General features: G+C 38.5%; 1 protein-coding gene across 15 annotated transcripts in view; it reads left to right on the top strand.

Annotated features, from left to right (window-relative positions):
• Nucleotides 1–215: 215 nt before the first annotated feature.
• CCDC171 (coiled-coil domain containing 171) overlaps nucleotides 216–21030 on the top strand; it is a 338655-nt gene continuing 317840 nt past the window's right edge. For 8 of the 15 annotated variants that reach the window (XM_044939835.2, XM_044939838.2, XM_044939833.2 and 5 more), the window contains exons 1-2: nucleotides 593–1130; nucleotides 20093–20228. In XM_044939835.2, the coding sequence (XP_044795770.2) occupies nucleotides 1054–1130; nucleotides 20093–20228 (213 nt within the window). In that variant the 5' untranslated portion in view covers nucleotides 593–1053. The other 7 variants (XM_044939830.2, XM_025281483.3, XM_025281482.3 and 4 more) reach the window with 7 other exon arrangements.

Here is a 21030-nt window from a genome sequence, read left to right as displayed (position 1 = left end):
ACAGTAGGCTATTTTTTCCTTTCCATAAAGTCTTTGAAGCAATTATCCTCTTTCTGCCTAGACTATTAAGAATCGAGATGTGCCTCTTTTCTTAATCTAAATGACTAAACTCAGGCCAATTAAAGTTTCAGTGCTACACGAATCAGGGAGGGCTTAATCTCAATTTGTATTTGCATTTATGACCGTTGGTTCTCCTGGGGAGGAGGGAGACGCAAAGACGGCCCCCGTTACACCTGGTTTCAGGTTGATTACAATCGACACGGGACTATTTTAGCACAAACACCTTTTTGGGAAGAGGAGGTAGTGGTGCTGAAGATAAAATCTTTTATCAAAATCCCGCCAGTTTGCATTGTTCTTTGGGGAATAGGCTTTCAATAGCCAAGGAACAAAAGAGCATTTGGTTTTCCAATCTCCCTGAGGCGTTAGCGGCTTCCAGGAGAAATCTAAGTATAAATTATCTACGAGGAAAGCGTGTGTTGTGTGTGTGTTGCGGGGTTGGGTGGGGGCATAGGAAGAGGAGGAGGGCAGGAAAGGGAGCTGGAGCACACGCTAAGGTTCCGAGGACTTTTTCGCGAGGTACCTGTTTATGTAATATTTATAGTTAGAGGTGCTGCAACGGCATCAGCGCACTGACCCGCACTTTCCGGCCCCGTTTACAACCACAAGCTGGGATACAATGGGGATGGGAGGAGGGCACTAGAAGCGTCCGGCAGTTGGGAGCTGTCTAAACAGCGGGAAACCAGCCACTGGTGCCTAAGCCAAGCCCAGAGAATTTCCCCCTGGCAGTGATACTAAGGATCAGCAGGGGAGCTAGCTTAAATATGGAGCACCTGGGATTCGACTTCTTAAGATTTTTAATCAGTAAGCGGGTTTCTGAGCTAGGGCTTAGAAACCGGCTTTTTCAGCCAGCTCTCTGGGGATTCTAGGACTGTGACCCGGGAACCTCACGCCAAGACTCTAGGTCGCGGGACCCGGCGTCTTCACGCGCGAAAAGGACGCGCCAGGAGCGGGGCCGCGCGCGATGGCTAGCGCGCCGCTCCCCAGCAACAGCGCATGCGCCGGTTGCCTTCCAGCGAGGCCGCGCAGCTCCGCGGGCCCGGATCTTCCAATCCGAGCCCTGCGTTCTCCGAGTGCGTATCCTGGAGCTGCGGGCTGCGGCAGGCGGGAGGAAAGGGGCAGGCCGGGGCGGGGCTAGGGGCCCCCCGAAAGTCTGCGGAGGTCTGCTAGAGAAGTCTAGTCTCCGGAAGTGGCGGTTGTAAACACAGTCTCTCGGGGGCTGGTCTCCCTTCGTTCTCCGCTGTGCTATTCGTTTCCCTTCCCCGGGTCCTAGAGTCCGTCGGGTTCCAACAGTTTTTGCTCTGACCCAGTGGTCGGCCCGAGCCTCTTTCAGCCTTTGAGATTTGAAGCTGCCCCCAGGGGCCGTGGGTGTGCAGTTTGGATCGCGGGAGCCCCCCTGAGGTAACCATCAGATGTGGGAGTTTGGAGGAGAAAGACTGGGCTGGGAGGTGTTGAGAGGAACGGTTATAGGGGGGCTGCAGTTAAGGTTATGGGAGACCCTGAGTTAGTTTGAGGCTGTTCTGTCAGTGGGGACTCACCTCCAGTTCCCTGGGCTGGGCCTTTCCGCCCACCTGGAGGGAGATGCTTCCGGATCATCCTAGCCAAAGACCACTGCCTCAGTACACAGAGGACTGGGTAGGGTCCAGAGGGCAGGACTCAGAGGGCCTGGACTTGGAGCTTCTTAAGTTTACAACTCCGGATTGCTGGGCTCTTTCCCTCTCAACAATCAGTAAGTCCTTCGAGGACAAGAATCAGATCACTTTCATCCCTTTTAATAAAAATGGCAGCCACACACTAGACACTGTATAAATGTTTGATAAATGAAAGAATGAGTTGTGCTAGGCTGTCTTCTGTAGCTTCTACTTCATGACTCTTAAGAGAAAAGAGAGCTCTGAGTTGCTCCGTGGCTGTACGATTTCTGCAGAAGTGGAGTCTCCTTTTGACTGTTCTTTATTACATGTGATATTTATCCTAGGCAGTTACACCCCCCCCCACCCCCCCTCCCCCCGCCGCCCCCGGTTTAAGCAGATCGCCAATGATAATCACTTAAATTTACGTGAGAACCAATTTCAGTTAGTGACCAAATCTTTTTGAACACATTACACATTGATGTTTTATTTCGTTGTTTTCATAATCTTGAAGGATTATGAACCTACCATTTTTTGTCACTTGTTTTATTGAGCAGTTAGTGTCTAGTAACAAAACAAGCAGAGAGCAGGAAAGGAACTTGGTTTCCCATGAAATGAAGAGGAAACAAAGGCAGTGTGCAACCTCCTACAAGGAAAGATGAAAGCATTAATTTTAGTTTGGAGCTTTCTGTATCAGTTCTAGTGGAGACTTTTATTAGCTGTGTGACCTCAGGCAAATCACCTAAGCTCCCTGGGCCTGAAAATGCCTTATCTGTCAGATAAGAAGGATAGACTGCATCTCTGAAGTCTCATTTAATCCTAAAATACTTTGATTGCCTCAACCCATTTGTCTTGGTTTTGTTTTGATGAAAGAACCGAACATCTTTTTTAAAGGTGAAATATATTTTGCTAATAGACACCCGCACTACAGATGTGGTTAGTATTGAAGACAGCACTGTGTTGTGAAAGATAATGGATTTAGGAGTCAGCCACAATATGAACTTGAATTCTAACCCTCCCACTGGATATCTTTATACACAAGTTACTCAACCCCTCCAAGCCTCAGTGTTCTCATGTGTGAAACATGCATAATAATCTGTAGGGTACTGGGAAGATTCACTGAGCTCCGATATGCTTCGTGTAGTGTCTGGCATGTAGGAAGTGCTCAATAATAAGTTTTCGTCTTTTCATTCTCCCTGCCCCTCTCCTTTCCCCTGATATGTGCAGACTGATATGCACTGAGAGAGATCAGTGCATTCTGGATGACCTACAGAAGGACTCAGATATGAGATAGGAAAACTTCTTACCAGCAGTAGCTCTGAAATTTAAAGCAGAATTCTTTTTGGCTGGTACTTACTCTCAATATGTCCAGACCATTGATCTCTTGTCCTCAATTGCCCCATTAACTATTTCTAAAAAAATTCTTGACGAATGATGTACATAACATCCTTAATCTGTTTTGGGGCTTCTCTTGTGGCTGAGCTGGTAAAGAATCTGCCTGCAATGCGGGAGACCTGGATTCAATCCCTGAGTTGGGAAGATCCCCTGGAGAAGGGAAAGGCTACCCACTCCAGTATTCTGGCTTAACAGAATTCGGTGGACTGTGTAGTCCATGTTTCAGGAAGAGTTGGACATAGCGACTTTCACTTTCTTTCATCTGTTTTAGTGGGAATGGTGAGAATAGACCAACTTCACTACCAAGAGAACATAAAGATATTAACACATTAACATAAGAAATTGATTTAAACTTTGCCTTTATCCGTCACCGCCCAATGGGTGCCCTGCTTTTGGCCCAACTCTGTGGAAATCCCTTCTGGATTGAGAAATTCACTGGATGTCTGGGTCATCTTTTATTAAGACCCTGACTTGTATTTTGGATGTGTGGAAGAATGATCTGTGTTTAAGAACTCGGCAGTACGGAGCAGAAGTGCTTCCCTGACGTGAGGGGTGCCACGGGGTGAGCCATGTGTTGAAGGTTAATGACAAAGGTACATAGCAAAGCTCTGGAGATAGCCAATTTGGATTTGAATCCTTACTCTGTCACTTACTAGAGATGTGACTTTGGACAAGTGACTAAGTATCTTTAAGCCCCAGTTTCCCAGGGTATAAAATGGGGATATTAACGTATCTTCCCCTTGGGGTTGGTGTAGAGTGAAATGAGATAACCTAAGTGTGATACCTGGAGAAGGGATGTTTGTGTGTGCACAGTAGGAATGGTGATGGAAGGGTGTGGCTTTGGGCTATCAATTTGTTCATAGATAATGGAATTATGAAATATGTGTCCTTTTGTGTCTGGCTTCTTTCACTTAGCATAATGTTTTCAACACTCATCCATGTTGTGGCATATATTGGTACTTCATTCCTTTTTATGGTTGAATAATATTTCATGTTTGTTTATATATTGGCAAATGATGGATATTTGGGTTTTTACTTCTTGGCTGTTTATGAACAATGCTGCTATGAACATTTGTGTACAACTTTTTACTAAAGTCCAGTAGTTATCTTAGAATATGTCTTGGTGTTGATTGTGCTGGGTTCGTGTCCTCAGATATGCAGCTTATTTTTTGGAACTGTGGATAAGAATCTTTTTATATTTAAGAAAAGTTTTCTTGAATTACAGTTTTTAGTGTTTGTTCTGTTTCCCTTGCTTTATTGCTTATTCATGGACTTCTTTTATTTCCATGTTGGTTATTCTTTGTCTGTTTTCAGTATATTTTCACATTCTCTTGAATAATTTTGGTGTGTTTTCTTAAATTTTTGTTTAAAAATTTTACTTCTATTTAATTTTGTATGTCCTTTAAAAGTTTTTTTTCGGATCTTGTCTATTTATTCTTGTTCCCTCTACTTTAGTCTTCACTGCAGAATTGTTTTTTTTAATGTTTCTAATCTTCATCTGATCTTATGTCTGATGTTTTCTAATTCTGATTCCTATCCTTTCATGCCTTATACCATTTTGTTAATATCTTGTAGCTCATCTTTTTCAATATTTGCTTTTATTTATTTGACTGTGCCGAATCTCAGTTTGGGCCCATGAGACCTTTGATCTTTGTTGCAGCAGCATGTGGAATCTTAGTTGTGGCATGTGAGACCCTAGTTGTGGTTTGTGGGATCTCGTTCCTGATCAGGGATCCAACCCAGGCCCCCTGCATTGGGAACATGGAGTCTTAGCTACTGGACCACTAGGGTAATCCCCCTTGTAGCTCATTTTGAAATAGTAAGTTATGATTTTAATCTGATTTGTGGACTTGTCTTTCTGTCATTCTTTCATTTTCAGGAGTCCATTCTGTTCCGTACTCTCTTTCTCCTCATATTTGTATGAAATTTGAACACTCTGCTTTTCTGTTGCTGATTTTTATGAAAGGTTAGTCTTCCTGAATTTTGAGCATGGTAAAGGAAAGCTTTTCAGAATTCACAAAACCCTGCCTTATTTTGTTGTGAGTGCTTGGTATTGAGATTTCCTGGCCTTGTTTCCTCCTACAGTTTGGTCTGAGCTATCTCTTTACTTTGTCTTTATTTCCCCTGATTCCATTGTCTACTGATTCTCATTAGTGTGGGCCCCTGTTCACGAAGGGCACCTTGGCAGGTCAGTAATGAAAGTCTGTGAGGAGACTCTCTTACCATGTGTCTGTTTCATGTGTCAGTTTCAGCCCTTGCTCTCAGATTTTCCTGCGATGCTTTCCATTAACTATCTGTTGATCCTTTGGGGGTTCTTTCAGGGGGGTCTTGTTATTTCCCTTTGCTTTCTTCTGTATGGATACCTCCACCTCCATGTGGGTTTTGTGGTTGTTGCTGGTTTGCCCTTATTCATTTGTATTTTGTTCTTTTTGTTGTAAACATTGCCCATGATTTTCTAGTTTTTCTATGTTACCTTAGATAGGATTTTTACAAACTCTGCTATGTAAATTCATTAGGAAATTAACCTATGGAAAAACAAAGAGACATACACATGTAGGCGGGGTTGATGTCAGAATCCATTTTGTACTTTACATATTAACTCTTTTCTTTTTAACTCAGCAAATGCATTTTCAAGCTTGTTATCTGTATTATTTTTCTATTGTGTAACAAGTTACCACAAACTTAGGGGCTTAAAACAGCCCTGACTTACTATTTCTCAGTTTCTATAGGTTGGGAATCTGGCACTGTGTAGGTGGGCCCTCTGTTCAGAGTTTCACTAAGTTGCAATCAAGGTGCTGCTGGCAGTGTTCTTATGTGGAACCTTGACTTGAAAGAATTTGCTATCCTGTTCATTCAAGTTGTTGGCAGAATGTCTTTTTTTGGTTTTTTTTTTTGGCTATGACATGCGGCTTGCAGAATCGGCTTGCAGAATCTTGGTTCCCTGACCAGGGGTCAAACCTGTGCTCCCTACAGTGAGAGCGTAGGGTCCTGACCACTGGATCTCCAGGGAATTGCCCAGAATGTGTTTCCTGTTGGCATCTGTATGATCGAGGGATCTGGCTTTTTACTGCCTTTGGGGAGGGTGCCTGCAGTTCCCTGCCAACTGGCCTTCTACATCGGCAGTTCACAGTGTGACAGTGTGCTGGGGGTTATCTGTCACTTCATCAGCTAGGACAGAGTTGTATATAACATTAAGTAATCATGGGGGTGCAGCCTGTCACCTTCGCCATGTTCTCTTGATTAGAAGCAAGTCTCAGGTTCTCCCCAGTAAAGGGGAGGGTATTATACTAGAGAGAAACACCATGGGACAGAGATCATGGGAAACCATCTACCTGTTATGCTGTCTGTATCAGTGATCTGGAAATCAGTGAAACTTGCGTCTGAGGTAGGGAAAACCCTTTCTCTCTAGATGACCATTCAAGTTTGAAGATGTTAGATACCAAAATAATGCACTGAAAAATGATGGTTCTCGTCAGTTTAGCTTTATTGAAACAATGATATTAAAGTTTGGTTAACTACCTTTCCCCACATTTCTCTGCCCAAGATCAAAACAAAGTCAAAAACACAGACATTATTAAGGCTCTAAGTATGTAAATTCTTTTCCTGTGAGGTAAATAGAGGTTCTGTTTGTGTCACATAAGTTTGTACATGTGGTGTGTGTGTGTGTGTGTATTTAAATTTTTTCACAAAACAAAAAACATTATATATATATGTACTTTTGAGCCTTGAACATTACTCTTAAGTATAAAAGAGTCCCTTCCAAGTTCTAACTCTTTTACTTCATTCTGAAGGCAGATTCTTTGGAGTTTGAACTTTGAGGGCACAGTGGTAAGATGAAAAGATTTTGAGACTCAGTATCAGAAGAGCTTGATTCTTTGGTGTCCTCTACTGAGTAGCTGACTGGCTATAGGCAAGTCATTTAAGCCTCTGTGAATCAGATGCATTTCTGTAATTGAAATGAGGATAATAAACCTCAGGTAAGATAATTATAGTTTACCTGTATCAACAGTGACCTTGTAGAATGAGCTTGGGCTTAGAGTTATATAGTTAGATAGTAAAGAGTTGGAATTTTGGTCCTGTAACTATGTGACTTTTGACAAATGACTTCTAATATCTGTCTTAGATTTCTCTTTTAAAAAATGGGATAATCTTTATATTGTGGTGTTGTAAGGATGAGAGTTCCATAGCTCTGTGTATAAAGTACCAGGGACAGTGCTTACTGAACTAGGTGTTCAAGAAATTAATGATAGTGGTGTGTGTTTGTCTACCACTGTTCCCAAGCGTAGTATTTAGGAGGAATAAAATAAAATGGGATTTTCCCCCTCACCTTAGTAAGCATTCCATCTTCTTTGTCTAGGTCAAGCTATTCTGCATCAGCTGTGTGAATCAGTGTTTTGAAGATCCCCTAGTGTTTGGTTCTAGGAACCATTAGTCCTGTTCTTAGTCCTGTGTTTGGGTCTACATCTCAGTTGGCTTATTTGAGTCCTTCTTTCAGTGATCTCTCTTAGGGTTGTTTATTACGAGCAGGGACAGATCAGGTTAGATTTTGGTCGGGGGAGGTCTTCTAGCTATCCTTGGACACCTACAATTTTACTAAATAATTCTTCTATTTTTCCTTCATGATGGTGTATGTGCCTTGGCGGATCATTTATCATTCAAGTAATTATCATTCAATGCCCTGGCCTCTTGTATTAATTTTTTAGCCATCTAATTTTTAAACATGTCCATTATAAAGCAAAGCAGAGAGAGATGAAACTATTTAAAAACTAAGGCCAGATTTTTGCCTTATCAGGTACTCCTAATGCTAACACACTGGGTTATTGGTACAAAATATCTTTTAAGTGTCCATCAATAGAAAAATGGATAAAGAAAACATTATATATATACACACATATATATATACACTCATACATAAAAGAAAAATCACTCATCATCTCAGGACTCACATAAGTAACTACTATTATATGGTTTACTTTAACAGACTTCAGTCCATGTAACCTGTAAGCCACAGACATCTTGGACAGTTTAAATCATCAGTAACGAAGTATATCATTAAGCAACAGTGGGGTATTTTGAAAGAGTTGGAAGACTTGTCATGAATTCAAACACTTCGAGTAATACCCCTGGTGATATCCAGAGGTAAGCCTGCAGTATCTTCTACAAGTTGAGGAATGCTTTTGGTTGCAAGGACCATGGAGAAGTAAGTGGTTGGGGTGGCTGATTGTAAGAATTCTCATGAGATGGTAAGGGAAATGGCAATTTCATGGGACTGGAAGAGCAGGGGTGATGCCTGGTAAAAATCAGACCTGGGTCTGGAGACTTTATGTGGCTCTTTGTGCTCCTTTGTTAACTCAATGTCTGTACTTTCTCTGGTCCCTAGAGACTTGCTTATTCTTTTCCACTTCTCTAAATCTTTTCTTCTGCGTATTCATTATTACTTGGCTTGCCATAATATGTGTTGCTCTGCTTTTCTCTTACTTCCTCATTGTCCCGACTGATTCATCCCCCTAGTTAAGCATTTTGTTAGTTTTAGCTCCTGTTGCTAACTGCTCCTTTACTTGGAGTTTACATTCTAAGAATTGCTGTTGCTCACCTTTTTTTGTACCATTCATATCTGCCTTTGAGTGAGGTGCCTGCCTTTGGTTTATTCATTTCTCATGTGTATAATATAAAAACTCGTAAGTCTGTAATATAAAATGGAGCCATTCTGGAGAGTGCAACTCAAAACCTGGTTTACAAAGAAATAAGTACAGAAATTGAAAATAAGTGTTTAGAAACTTTTATAAGCACATTACAGAGTAATTTTCTGTTTGTTGAATCTGATAATAAATGCCTTAAGGTTGAATTTTATCTGTTTTTAAATTTTCTTTTTTAATTTTCCCTTTTAAATATATTTTACAGAAGCAATGGGAGTGGGGTAGGGATAGTAATTGTTCACATTTAGAGAAGAAGTCATTTTGCGCACCTTTTCAGCAGGAATGTGTGGGTGCGGCAAGTATGGTGGCTAACATGTACTTTGCTTTATAAATAGGATTTGCTATATAAACATTTTCCACCTGTCTCCAGGAGCTACCTTAAATTCTTTCTGGAGCAAGATAGAGAATAAATGAGTACAATATTAACATTTTTCTTTGTTCAAATTTCATCTCAAGAATTCTTTGTTTTACCAAATGTTTCAAGGGTTAAGAGTGAAGTGTCATCAGTTAGTTCTCCACCACTTTAGTGAAGATGGTTCAGATACTGCCAAACAGGGTATCTTCAAGGTTCCTTCTCGATCTAATAGCTGATTTTATATAAGCACATAGATAATGTATATTTTAATACATATTTTAATGCTGATAATGCATGTGTTTTTAGAATTATTTAAAAAAACAAATGAATGAAACAATGAAACTGCTTATAATCTTACCACTTAAGAGTTAACACTGATAGTATTTTGGTTTATATCTGCACAGAATTTTTCTTTTCAACATACACATATATTTATAAATGCATATTTTAAAAATTAGAATAATATTTACAATATTTAGTATCTTGTTTTTCGATATTTGGGAGACCAGCTTGCCAAATTAATATACATGTATCATAATTTTTAATAAGTACATTCAATTCAGTTCAGTTCAGGTGCTCAGTCGTGTCCGACTCTCTGCAACCCCATGAATCACAGCACGCCAGGCCTCCTTGTCCATCACCAACTCCTGGAGTTCACTCAGACTCACGTCCATCAAGTCAGTGATGCCATCCAGCCATCTCATCCTCTGTCGTCCCCTTCTCCTTCTGCCCCCAATTCCTCCCAGCATCAGAGTCTTTTCCAATGAGTCAGCTCTTCGCATGAGGTGGCCAAAATACTGGAGTTTCAGCTTCAGCACCATTCCTTCCAAAGAAATCCCAGGGCTGATCTCCTATAAGTACATTACTCTTCAGAATTCTAGAATTTGGACCAATGAAGTTATTTAAACTCTGCTATTTACCACTGATCTACTTTCTGTTTCTGTAGATTTGCATTTTTTGAATAATTCATATAAATGGGATCATACAATATGAAATCATTTGTGTCTGTCTTCTTTCATTAGGCATGTTCTTTGAATTTATCATGCTATAACATGTGTCAGTACTTTGTTTCTTCTTATTGCTGAATATTCTATTTTATGGATATGTACATTTTGTTTAACCATCCATCAGTTGATGGACATTTGGATTGTTTCCACATTTTGCCTATTATTAATAATGCTGCTGTGAGTACTTGTGTACAAGTCTTTGCATGGAAATACTATTTCATTTCTCTTGGGTAGATTCTTAGGAACACTGTTACTTCCATCATATAGTAAATTTATGTTAACATTTTTAAGAAACTGCTGAATTGCATTCTGAAGTGACTGAACCATACTACGTTTCTACCAGCAGTGTATAAGGGTTTTAGTTTCTCCACATCCTCACCAGCACTTGTTATTTTCTGACTTTTTGGTTATAGCCAATCTAGTGAAAGTGGTATGTCATGATGATTTTATTTTTATTTTCCTAAAGAGCAATGATGTTGAACATATTTGTACGTGCATTTTTTGGCCATTTGTGTATCTTCATTGGTGAAAAGCCTATTGAGATTGTTTGCCCAATTTTAAATTTTTACTTGTCTTTTTGTTACTGAGCTTTAATAGTTCTTTACATATTTTGGATACAAGTCTTTTATCAGGTACATACTTTGCTAATTTTTTTTTCCCATTTGTTGGCTTGAATTCATTTTCTTAATAATGTCTTTTGAAGTGTAAAATATACTAATTTTTATAAAGTTCAATTCTTTTTCTTTATGGATTGTACTTTTGGCTGCATATCTAAGAACTCTTTGCCCAACTTAAGGTCATGGTGATTTTTCTCCTGCGTTTTCTAGAATTTTTATAATTTTAGTTCTTACACTTAAGTCTGGGCTTCATTTTAAGCTACTTTTAAAAATATATATATATTTATTTATTTGGCTGCATCAGGTTTTGGTTGCGGCGTGTGGGATCTTCACTGAGTCACGTGGAATGTTTTCCCTGCGCTGCATGGACTCTCTGGTTGTGGCCTGCGGGCTCAGTAGTCGTACACAGGCTTAGTTGCTCAGTGGCAGATGGTATCATTAGTTCCCTGACAAGGGACGGAACCTTTATCCCCTGCATTGCCAGGTGGATTCTTAACTGCTGGACTACCAGGGAAGTCCCTGAAGTTACTTTTTAATGTATGGTGTGAGGTAAGAGTCTAAATTTATCATTTTGCCTGTGGATATCAGTTGTTTCAGTACCATTTGTCTCTCCCATCAGGAAGTTTCTATAAGCCTCTTATCCTTCTCCATCAGAGGGCAGATAGACTGAAAACCGCAATCACAAAAAAACTAACTAGCCTAATCACTTGGACCTCAGCCTTGCCTAACTCAATGAAACTATGAGCCATGCTGTGTAGGGCCACCCAAGATGGATGGGTCATGGTGGATAGTTCTGACAAAATGTGGCCCACTGGAGAAGGGAATGGCAAACCCTTCTTTTCTATTCCCCAAAAAAAGAAATGCAAAAAAGCAAAATGGCTGTCTGAGGAGGCCTTATAAATAGCTGTGAAAAGAGAAGTGAAAGCAAAGGAGAAAAGGAAAGATATACCCATTTGAATGCAGAGTTCCAAAGAATAGCAAGGAGAGATAAGAAAGCCTTCTTCAGTGATCATTGCAAAGAAATAGAGGAAAACAACAGAATGAGAAAGACTAGAGATCTCTTCAAGAAAATGAGAGATACCAAGGGAACATTTCATGCAAAGATGGGCTCAATAAAGGACAGAAATGATATGGACCTAATAGAAGCAGAAGATATTAAGAAGAAGTGGCAAGAATACACAGAAGAACTATACAAAAAAGATCTTCATGACCCAGATAATCACGATGGTGTGATCACTCACCTAGAGCCAGACATCCTGGAGTGTGAACTCAAATGGGCCTAAGGAAGCATCACTACGAACAAAGCTGTGGAGGTGATGGAATTCCAGTTGTGCTATTTCAAATCCTAAAAGCTGATGCTGTGAAAGTGCTGCACTCAATATGCCAGCAAATGTGGAAAACTCAGCAGGGGCCACAGGACTGGAAAAGGTCGGTTTTCATTCCAATCCCAAAGAAAGGCAATGCCAAAGAATGCTCAAACTACTGTACAATTGTACTCATCTCACATGCTAGTAAAGTAATGATCAAAATTCTCCAAGCCAGGCTTCAGCAATACGTGAACCGTGAACTTCCAGATGTTCAAGCTGGTTTTAGAAAAGGAAGAGGAACCAGAGATCAAATTACCAACATCCACTGGATCATCGAAAAAGCAAGAGAGTTCCAGAAAAGCATCTAGTTCTGCTTTATTGACTATGCCAAAACCTTTGACTGTGTGGATCACCACAATCTGTGGAAACTTTTGAAAGAGATGGGAATACCAGACCACCTGACCTGCCTCTTGAGAAATTTGTATGCAGGTCAGGAAGCAACAGTTAGAACTGGACATGCAACAACAGACTGGTTCCAGATAGGAAAAGGAGTACATCAAGGCTGTATATTGTCACCCTGCTTATTTAACTTCTATGCAGAGTACATCATGAGAAACGCTGGGCTGGAAGAAGCACTAGCTGGAATCAAGATTGCCAGGAGAAATATCAGTAACCTCAGATATGCAGATGACACCACCCTTATGGAAGAAAGCAAAGAAGAACTAAAGAGCCTCTTGATGAAAGTGAAAGAGGAGAGTGAAAAAGTTGGCTTAAAGCTCAACATTCAGAAAACGAAGATCATGGCATCTGGTCCCATCACTTCATGGCAAATAGATGGGGAAACAGTGGAAACAGTGACAGATTTTATTTTTTGGGGCTCCAAAATCACTGCAGATGGGTGATTGCAGCCATGAAATTAAAAGACGCTTATTCCTTGGAAGAAAAGTTATGATCAATCTAGACAGCATACCTAGTAGCAGAGATACTACTTTGCCAACAATGGTCCGTTTAGTCAAGCCTATGGATTTTCCAGTAGTCATGTATGGATGTGAGAATTGGACTATAAAGAAAGCTGAGCATCAAAGAATTGATGCCTTTGAACTGTGGTGTTGGAGAATACTCTTGAGAGTCCCTTGGACTGCAAGTAGATCCAATCAGTTCATCCTAAAGAAAATCAGTCCTGAATATTCATTGGAAGAATTGATGCTGAAGCTGAAACTCTAATACTTTGGCCACCTGATGTGAAGAGCTGACTCATTTGAAAAGACCCGGATGTTGGGAAAGATTGAAGGTGGGAGGAGAAGAGGATGACAGAGAATGAGATGGTTGGATGGCATCACCTACTCAATGGACATGAGTTTGAGTAAATTCCGGGAGTTGGTGATGGACAGGGAAGGCTGGTGTGCTGCATTCCATGGGGTTGCAAAGAGTCGGACACTACTGGGAGACTGAACTGAACTGAAGTACCATCTGTTGATAAGATTCTCTTTTCCCCATTGAATTGCCTTGGCAGCTTTGTTGAAAATTAATTGACTACATGTAAATATATGAGTTTATTTTATAGTCTCAATTCTGGTATACTAATCTACCTGTCTGTTCTTCAGTCAATTCTACACTGTTTTGATTACTGTAGTTTTATGGTTTTTCGATTTAGAAGGTGCAAGTCCTCCCATTTGTTTTTCCTAAAGATTATTTTGATTTTCTGAGTCCTTTGCTTTTCCATATAAATTTTTGGGTCAGCTTGTCAATTTCTTTCTTTATTTCTTTTTTTAAGTGTAAAGAAGATTCCATGTTCATTTGATTTTGGCTTAGTAAGTCTGAAAACCTAATGCTTACAGAGTAATCACAATAGTTAAAATAGTTGTCGTATTTAAGAAAGCAATTGTAAATGGCTCCCACAGAGACCATCTCATAGGCTTGTGTACACATTGTGCTTCACACCATCAGGTTTACTCTGTATGGGCCTTGTTCTGAAAGCTGTGGTGCTATATTTTTAAAGACAAATTATCCATGTATTAGAATGATAACACAGTTTTTAAAATGTATAGATAAAAGGTTTCATAAAAAATACGGAGGTTTTGCTCAGAAAACCATTTTTATATATTTTTATTTTTTGAATTAATTTTTTACTAGAGTATAGTTGTGGGGCTTCCCACGTGGCACTAGTGGTAAAGAACATGCCTGCCAATGCAGGAGACATAAGAGATACAGGTTCAATCCCTGGGTTGGGAAGATCCTCTGGAAGAGGAAATGGCTGCCCACTCCAGTATTCTTGCCTGGAGAATCCCATAGACAAAGGAGCCTGGTGGGCTACAGTCCATAGCGTTGAAAAGAGTCGGACACGACTAAAGCGACTTGACATGCACTCAGAGTATAGTTGCTTGCAGCTTGTCAGTTTCTACAAAAAATAGAAGCTGCTGGGATTTTGGTAGGGAATATGTTGAATCCATATTCAGTTTGGAGAAAGTGACCACCTTAAAGTACTCGTCTTCAAATATATGAATGTGATGTGGAAAGACTTCATTTATTTAGGGCTTCAATTTATTTCAGCAATAATGTGTGCTTTTCACTGTAGAAGTCTTACACATCTTTTGTTAAATTTAATCCTAAATCTATTTTTTGATGCTAGTATAAGTGGAATTATGTTTTAAATTTGTTTTTGGATTATTTATTGCTAGTGTTTAGAAATGTGATTGGTTTTTGTCTATTAATATTATATTCTGTGACCTTGCTAAAATTGTTCTTTGTACTAGTCTTTTTGCTTCTTAATGAATTTCTTAGGATAATCTTGAAGGATCATGTCCTTTGTAATTACATACAGTTTTACCTCTTCCCTTTCAGTATTTGTGCCTTTTTTTTTTTTTCTTTTTCTTTCCTGGTTGCATTGTCTATAAGCTCCAACATGTCTTGAATAAAAATACTAGACATCTTACTTTTGTTCCCAGACTTAGGAGAAACTTTCGGTTTTTAAACTTTTACCATTAAATTTGATGCTACTTTTTGGCAGTTTTTCATTCAGGCCCTTTCACAGATTGATAAAATTTCCTGGTATTCCCAATTTGTTGAGAGTTTTTTTTTTTTTTTTATCATAAATGGGTGCTGGATTTTGTACATATATTGAGATATGTAGTTTTTGTCTTTTGTTTTAGTAAAATGGTATTTTACATCAATTGAGTTTCAGACATTATATGAATTTTCTACTTTGGGGATAAATGCCAGTTAGTCATGTTGTAATTTAATTCTTTTATGATGTTGCTGGATTTGGTTTGCTAATGTTTTGTTGAGGATTTTTTGGATTTCTCTTCATGAAAAATATTGGTCTATTACCCTTTCTCTCTCATGATGTCTGTCTCAGACTCAGAATGATTTTGAGAAACGTTTAGCCCACTTCTAATGTGAGGATTGGTATTATTTCTTTAAAGTTTGGTAGGGTTTACTCGTGAAGCGATCTAGACTTGGCTTATGGTTAGATTTGAAATATATTAATTTAATGCTATAAGTCTGTTCTGATTTACATTTCTTTTTGAGTTAGTTTTAGTAATTACTATTTTTTTAGGAATTTGTCCATTTGATTTAAATTGTCTAATTTGTTAGCATAAAGTTGTTCATGTTACTCATTAGAATCCTTCTAGGTTAGTAGTGCCATTCGCTCTTTCATTCTTTGTTTTTATACTTTGAGTTTCTTTTCTTTTTTTCTTTGTCTAGCTAACTAAAAGTTTATTAGGTTTATTGACCTTTTTAAAGAGCCAAATTTTGGTTTCATTGATTCTTTATTATTTTAGTCTTATATTAAAAAACTAAAATTCCATTTTTGTTTTTCTTGTTCAGTCACTAAGTCATGTCCAGCTCTTTGTAACCCTGTGGACTGCAGCATACCAGGCTCCTCTGTCCTCTGCTCTCTCCCAGAGTTTGGTCAAATTCATGTCTATTGAGTCGGTGATGCTATCTAACCATCTCATCCTCTGCTGCCCTCTTCTACATTTGCCTTCAATCTTCCCAGCATCAGGGTCTTTTCAAATGAGTCAGCTCCTAGCATCAGGTGGCCAAAGGATTGGAGTTTCCGCTTCAACATCAGTCCTTCCAATGAACACCCAGGACTGATCTCCTTTAGGATGGACTGATTGATCTCTTTGCAGTCCAAGGGACTCTCAAGAGTCTTCTCCAATACCATAGTTCAAAAGCATCAATTCTTCGGCGCTCAGCTTTCTTCACAGTCCAACTCTCACATCCATACATGACCACTGGAAAAACCATAGCCTTGACTAGACGGACCTTTGCTATGAAGTGATGGGACCGGATGCTATGATCTTCGTTTTTTGAATGTTGAGTTTTAAGCCAGCTTTTTCATTCTACTCTTTTACCTTCATCAAGAGGCTCTTTAGTTCCTCTTCACTTTCTGCCATTAGAGTGGTGTCACCTGCATATCTGAGGTTGTTAGTATTTCTCTCGTCAATCTTGATTCCAGCTTGAGTCATCCAGCCTGGCGTTTCACGTGATGTACTCTGCATATAAGTTAAATAAGCAGGGTGACAATATACAGCCTTGATGTAATCCTTTCCCAAGTTTGAACCAGTCTGTTGTTCCATGTCCAGTTCTGACTGTTGCTTCTTGTCCTGCATACAGGTTTCTCAGGAGGCAAGTAAAACGGTCTGGTATTTTCGTCTCTTTAAGAATTTTCCATTTTTTGTGGTTCGTACAGTCAAAGGCTTTAGTGTAGTCAGTAAAGCAAAAGTAGATGTTTTTTGGAATTCATTTGCTTTTTCTATGATCTGGTGGATGTTGGCAATTTGATCTTTAGTTCTTCTGCCTTTTGTTGTCCACAGTGGTAGATATAATGGTCATCTGAATTAAATTCACTCATTCCTGTCCATTTCAGTTCATGGATTCCTAAGAGGTCAATGTTCACTCTTGCCGTCTCCTGTTTGATCATGTCTAACTTACCTTTATTCAAGGACCTAACCCTCCAGGTGCCTATGCAATATTGTTCTCTACAGCAATGGAATTTACTTTCATCACCAGACACACAACTGAACCTTATTTCTGCTTTGGCCCAGCTATTTCATTTTCTCTGGAGCTGTTAGTAATTGTCCTCTGTTCTTTCCCAGTAATATAATGTACACCTTCTGACCTGGGTGGCTCATCTTCTAGTGACATATTTTTTTACCTTTTTATACTTTTCATGCAGTTCTCGTGGCAAGAATACTGAAGTGGGTTGCCATTTCCTCCTCTAGTGGACCACGTGTTTTCCCGAACTCTTCACTATGACCAGTCTGTTTTTGGTAGACCTGCATGGCATGGCTCATGGCTTCATTGAGTTACACAAGCCCCTTCGCCTTGACAAAGCTGTGATCTGTGATACTTCTGTGATAGATATGTGATCTGTGATTAAAATTGCATATGAACATTATTAAAAGATTAATTGTTCTATAAGGCTTTCTTACTGCTGTTAGAAAAAATAGCAGTACTTATTACCTTGAGACAAATAACTTTCTTTATCCCTATAAATAATCATTTTCAACTTTCTGAGATGCTTTTTTAAAATCCATATTTCTTCAATAAAAATTTTATATTGCTATTTGATTTTTCAGGTTTAGCCATTATCTACTGACTTTCTGCTATAGACGTTCATAATTTAGTTTTCACGTTTGCCTCTCTTTTTTATTCTCGCTTCATTTAGTGATATATAATCTTGGTTAGATTAGTTATTCAATGTTTATATTATTATTTAATTATGAAAACTTTCCAGTTGAGCCATGTAGTAGTGTTTTGTGGCAATTTTTCTCTCTTATACATCTTGTTTTCCTTGAATTTAGTAGTTTTCTCATTTATTGTTTATTTGACTTAATTGCCACATATTTATGAATTCAACTTCATTCTCCTGTCAAGTTTTATAAATCTCTCAATATATTATTCACATAGTTGATATATTCTGTTATTTTCTGTTTTCGTGTTCTTTAAGAAATCACTCCTGGAGGTGCTGGCCAGTTCATTTGGGACATTATCCCACAGTTCTCACTGGGTGCCTCCTTCCATTCTCCTGTCTTCTTGCTCAGTTGCTAAGTCGTGTCCAACTCTTTGTTACCCCATTAACTGCAGCATGCCAGGCTTCCCTGTCCTTCACAATCTCGCAGAGTTTGCTCAGATTCATGTCCAGTGAGCCAGTGGTGCTATCCAACCATCTTATCCTCTGCTGCTCCCTTCTCCTTTTGCCCTCAATCTTTCCCAGTATTAGGGTCTTTTCCAATGAGTTGCCTCTTCGCATTGGGTGGCTAAAGTATTGGAGCTTCAGCTTTAGCATCAGTCCTTCCAGTGAGTATTCAGGGTTGATTTCCTTTAGGATTGACTGGTTTGATGTCCTTGCTGTCCAAGGGACTCTCAAGAGTCCTGTCTTAGACATCCCTTTGCTGTTTTCTTGTCCTGAATACCCTACTGCTGGAATCCCATGTCTTTTTTTCAGTGTGGGTTTTATTTTGGTGAAGCAAGTCTCCAGTATCCCCTTGAGAAAATTCATTGTAGGTAAGTGGTTTGATGTCTTACAGAACTGAAATAGTCTTTCTCATACTCTTGGCTTTGAATGGTACTTATTGAGCATAAGATTCTGAAGTGGAAATTATTTTTGCTTGGAATTTTTTCAGGAATCTTGGATATTTTTCTTTTATTTAGTTAGTTTTTCGTTTCTTACCTTGTGTTTTTGATTTCCAAGAGCTCTCTTTTTTTGTTTGATGAATATTTCCTTTAAAATTGCATCTAGTTTTTGTTTTATGGATTTTTTATCTCTTCCTATTTTTCTGAGCATTTTAATGTTAGGGGTTTTCCCTTTCTCTCTGTTTAAAGTTATATTTCCCTGGAATAATCTTTGACTTCTTCCCTGCCCCTTGTGGTCTCTGTCTTTCTTGTTAAATGCTGCTTAATTTCTGGTGATCCTTGGCTGTCTGTTCATATTTAGAAGCAAAGGCCTAAAAAGATGATAGGAAGCTCTGTGTGCGAGGTATTCTCTGTCAGCTGATCTGATTAAGCTGTTTGGCTGGAAAACTTCTAGCATTATCCTCTTTAGGTCTTTTTTGCCTGCTGGTTAGATTCTCTAGGGAAGATCCTTCAGTCACTGTTTTGGTTGCCAGCGTTCTGGTAGACAATAAATATTAGAAGATTAAGGATGTTAATTTATTATTTATCTTTTTACTTGAATGTCTTGTTTTTGGTGTGGAACACTTACCACATTTGTATCTCATATCCCGAGATGTTCTGTTTTATCATCTCCAGGGACTAAACCCCTAGTGTTCTGCCAGAGTGGGGAAGAAATCAATACCCAGTGTGTGGTGTATAGGGTAGAGGATCTGAGGAGCTCATTATTTCTTTGGCAGACTTTCAACCAATTCTTCTGTTTTCTCCTCTACTTTTACCCCCATTTTAAAAGATGTTGCCAATGAAGTGAGCTTTTTGGTGACTCTGGTGTAAATCCAGTTGCCTTCTTTGGCTTTGAATTCAGGTTGTTTATGTCAATCAGTCACCACTTATCCACCTGCATTCCAACTTCCAATATTTTATAGGTACTGTCTCATCTCCTATTTTCATTCTCCTTTTGAGTTTATATCTCTAGATTCTTTTTGCTGTTATTTTGGTTAAAATTTTAATTTTGGGAAAAGAGAGTGCTTTAGTCTTTCATTTTAAAGCATGAATCTGTATTCTTTTATACTTTTTGTAGTATGTGTTTTATTTGCATAATTTAAACATGTTATTTAAAAGAGTAGTAAGGAAAGAACTCAGTCGTCTCCAAAACTTGTCAGCTTGTGGTAGGATGAGCTAACCTTTAATAACCTATCTTGAACAGTGTGGTGGTTTCCCAGTGGACAGTGATTTGTTTATATACTGCTTTGCATTTCTATCTTAGCTTTTGCAATCAATATCTTTTACTGGCACATTTCTTTCGGGCAAGGACCATAGCATGTTCCCTGTTTTTTGAGAAGTAAATTATCAGATATACAAGGAGTGCCTGAAATTTACTTAATAAGAATTATATTTTCTTTTGATAGGTTGAAGAATGCCTCATCTGATATAAAACAAATGGTTAAAAGTGAAACAGACTTGGATATTACTGCTGATCTCAGAAAGAAACTCCATCGGGCTAAGAAAGAAAAATTAGAAATAACAACTAAGCACAATGCAGAGGTAGAATTTATTTTCTTCTTATATAATGTTAAACATAGAGTTTGATTATTTTAGATTCATTTCACATATTAGAAACTCCTTGTTTCAACATTTATCACTATAACATTCTCATGCTTAAAAAGGAAATTAATATAACATGATTTTTTAAATATAATGGAATTGTTTTAGACTGTTAAAGTAGAAATTTAATGAACTTTTGTATTTATTTGTATGTTGTCTTAATTTTATTTTAATTAACGATCAACACATTTGATCAAAAGTGTTAATTGATGTATGTGTTTGGTGACTAAGGGATATTTATAAATTAGACGTTTTGGAAATCTTAATGTAGGTTCCTTATGGTCTCAGTTGCAGAACAGCCTCTTAAACAAATTTGAGTATGGACCTTTTAATCATAGTGTAATTCATGAATTATCATAGTTTCTTTTTTAATTATATCATTATATCTTTTATTAGCATGTATGTATATAAGTATATGTATTTCACATTTATATGCATATATTCCAAAGACAGTAGTTACTTTTTACTCTAGGATAATTCGTGAATTATATGTGTATGTCTCTTCTGTCTGTTGTCTTTTTTCTCTGTTTTCTTCTTTTTCTGTATTTAAATCTTACTCATTCTTAAAGCCCAGCTTAGATAGCCTGATGTAGTGAAAAAAATATCGAATTACAGAGACCTGGACTCATTCTTGGTTCTTCCATTTACAAGGTATGTGGCCTTCAGCAAGTTATTTATCTTGTACATCATTGGTTTCTCCTTGTGAAACACTGGTCCTAAGGGTTGTTGAGATAATTAGGTG

This window comes from Bubalus bubalis, chromosome 3 (genome assembly GCF_019923935.1).
Source record: "Bubalus bubalis isolate 160015118507 breed Murrah chromosome 3, NDDB_SH_1, whole genome shotgun sequence".
NCBI lineage: Eukaryota > Metazoa > Chordata > Mammalia > Artiodactyla > Bovidae > Bubalus > Bubalus bubalis.
Note: the sequence above shows the minus strand (reverse complement) of the source record. Positions and strands in the feature narration are given on the sequence as shown.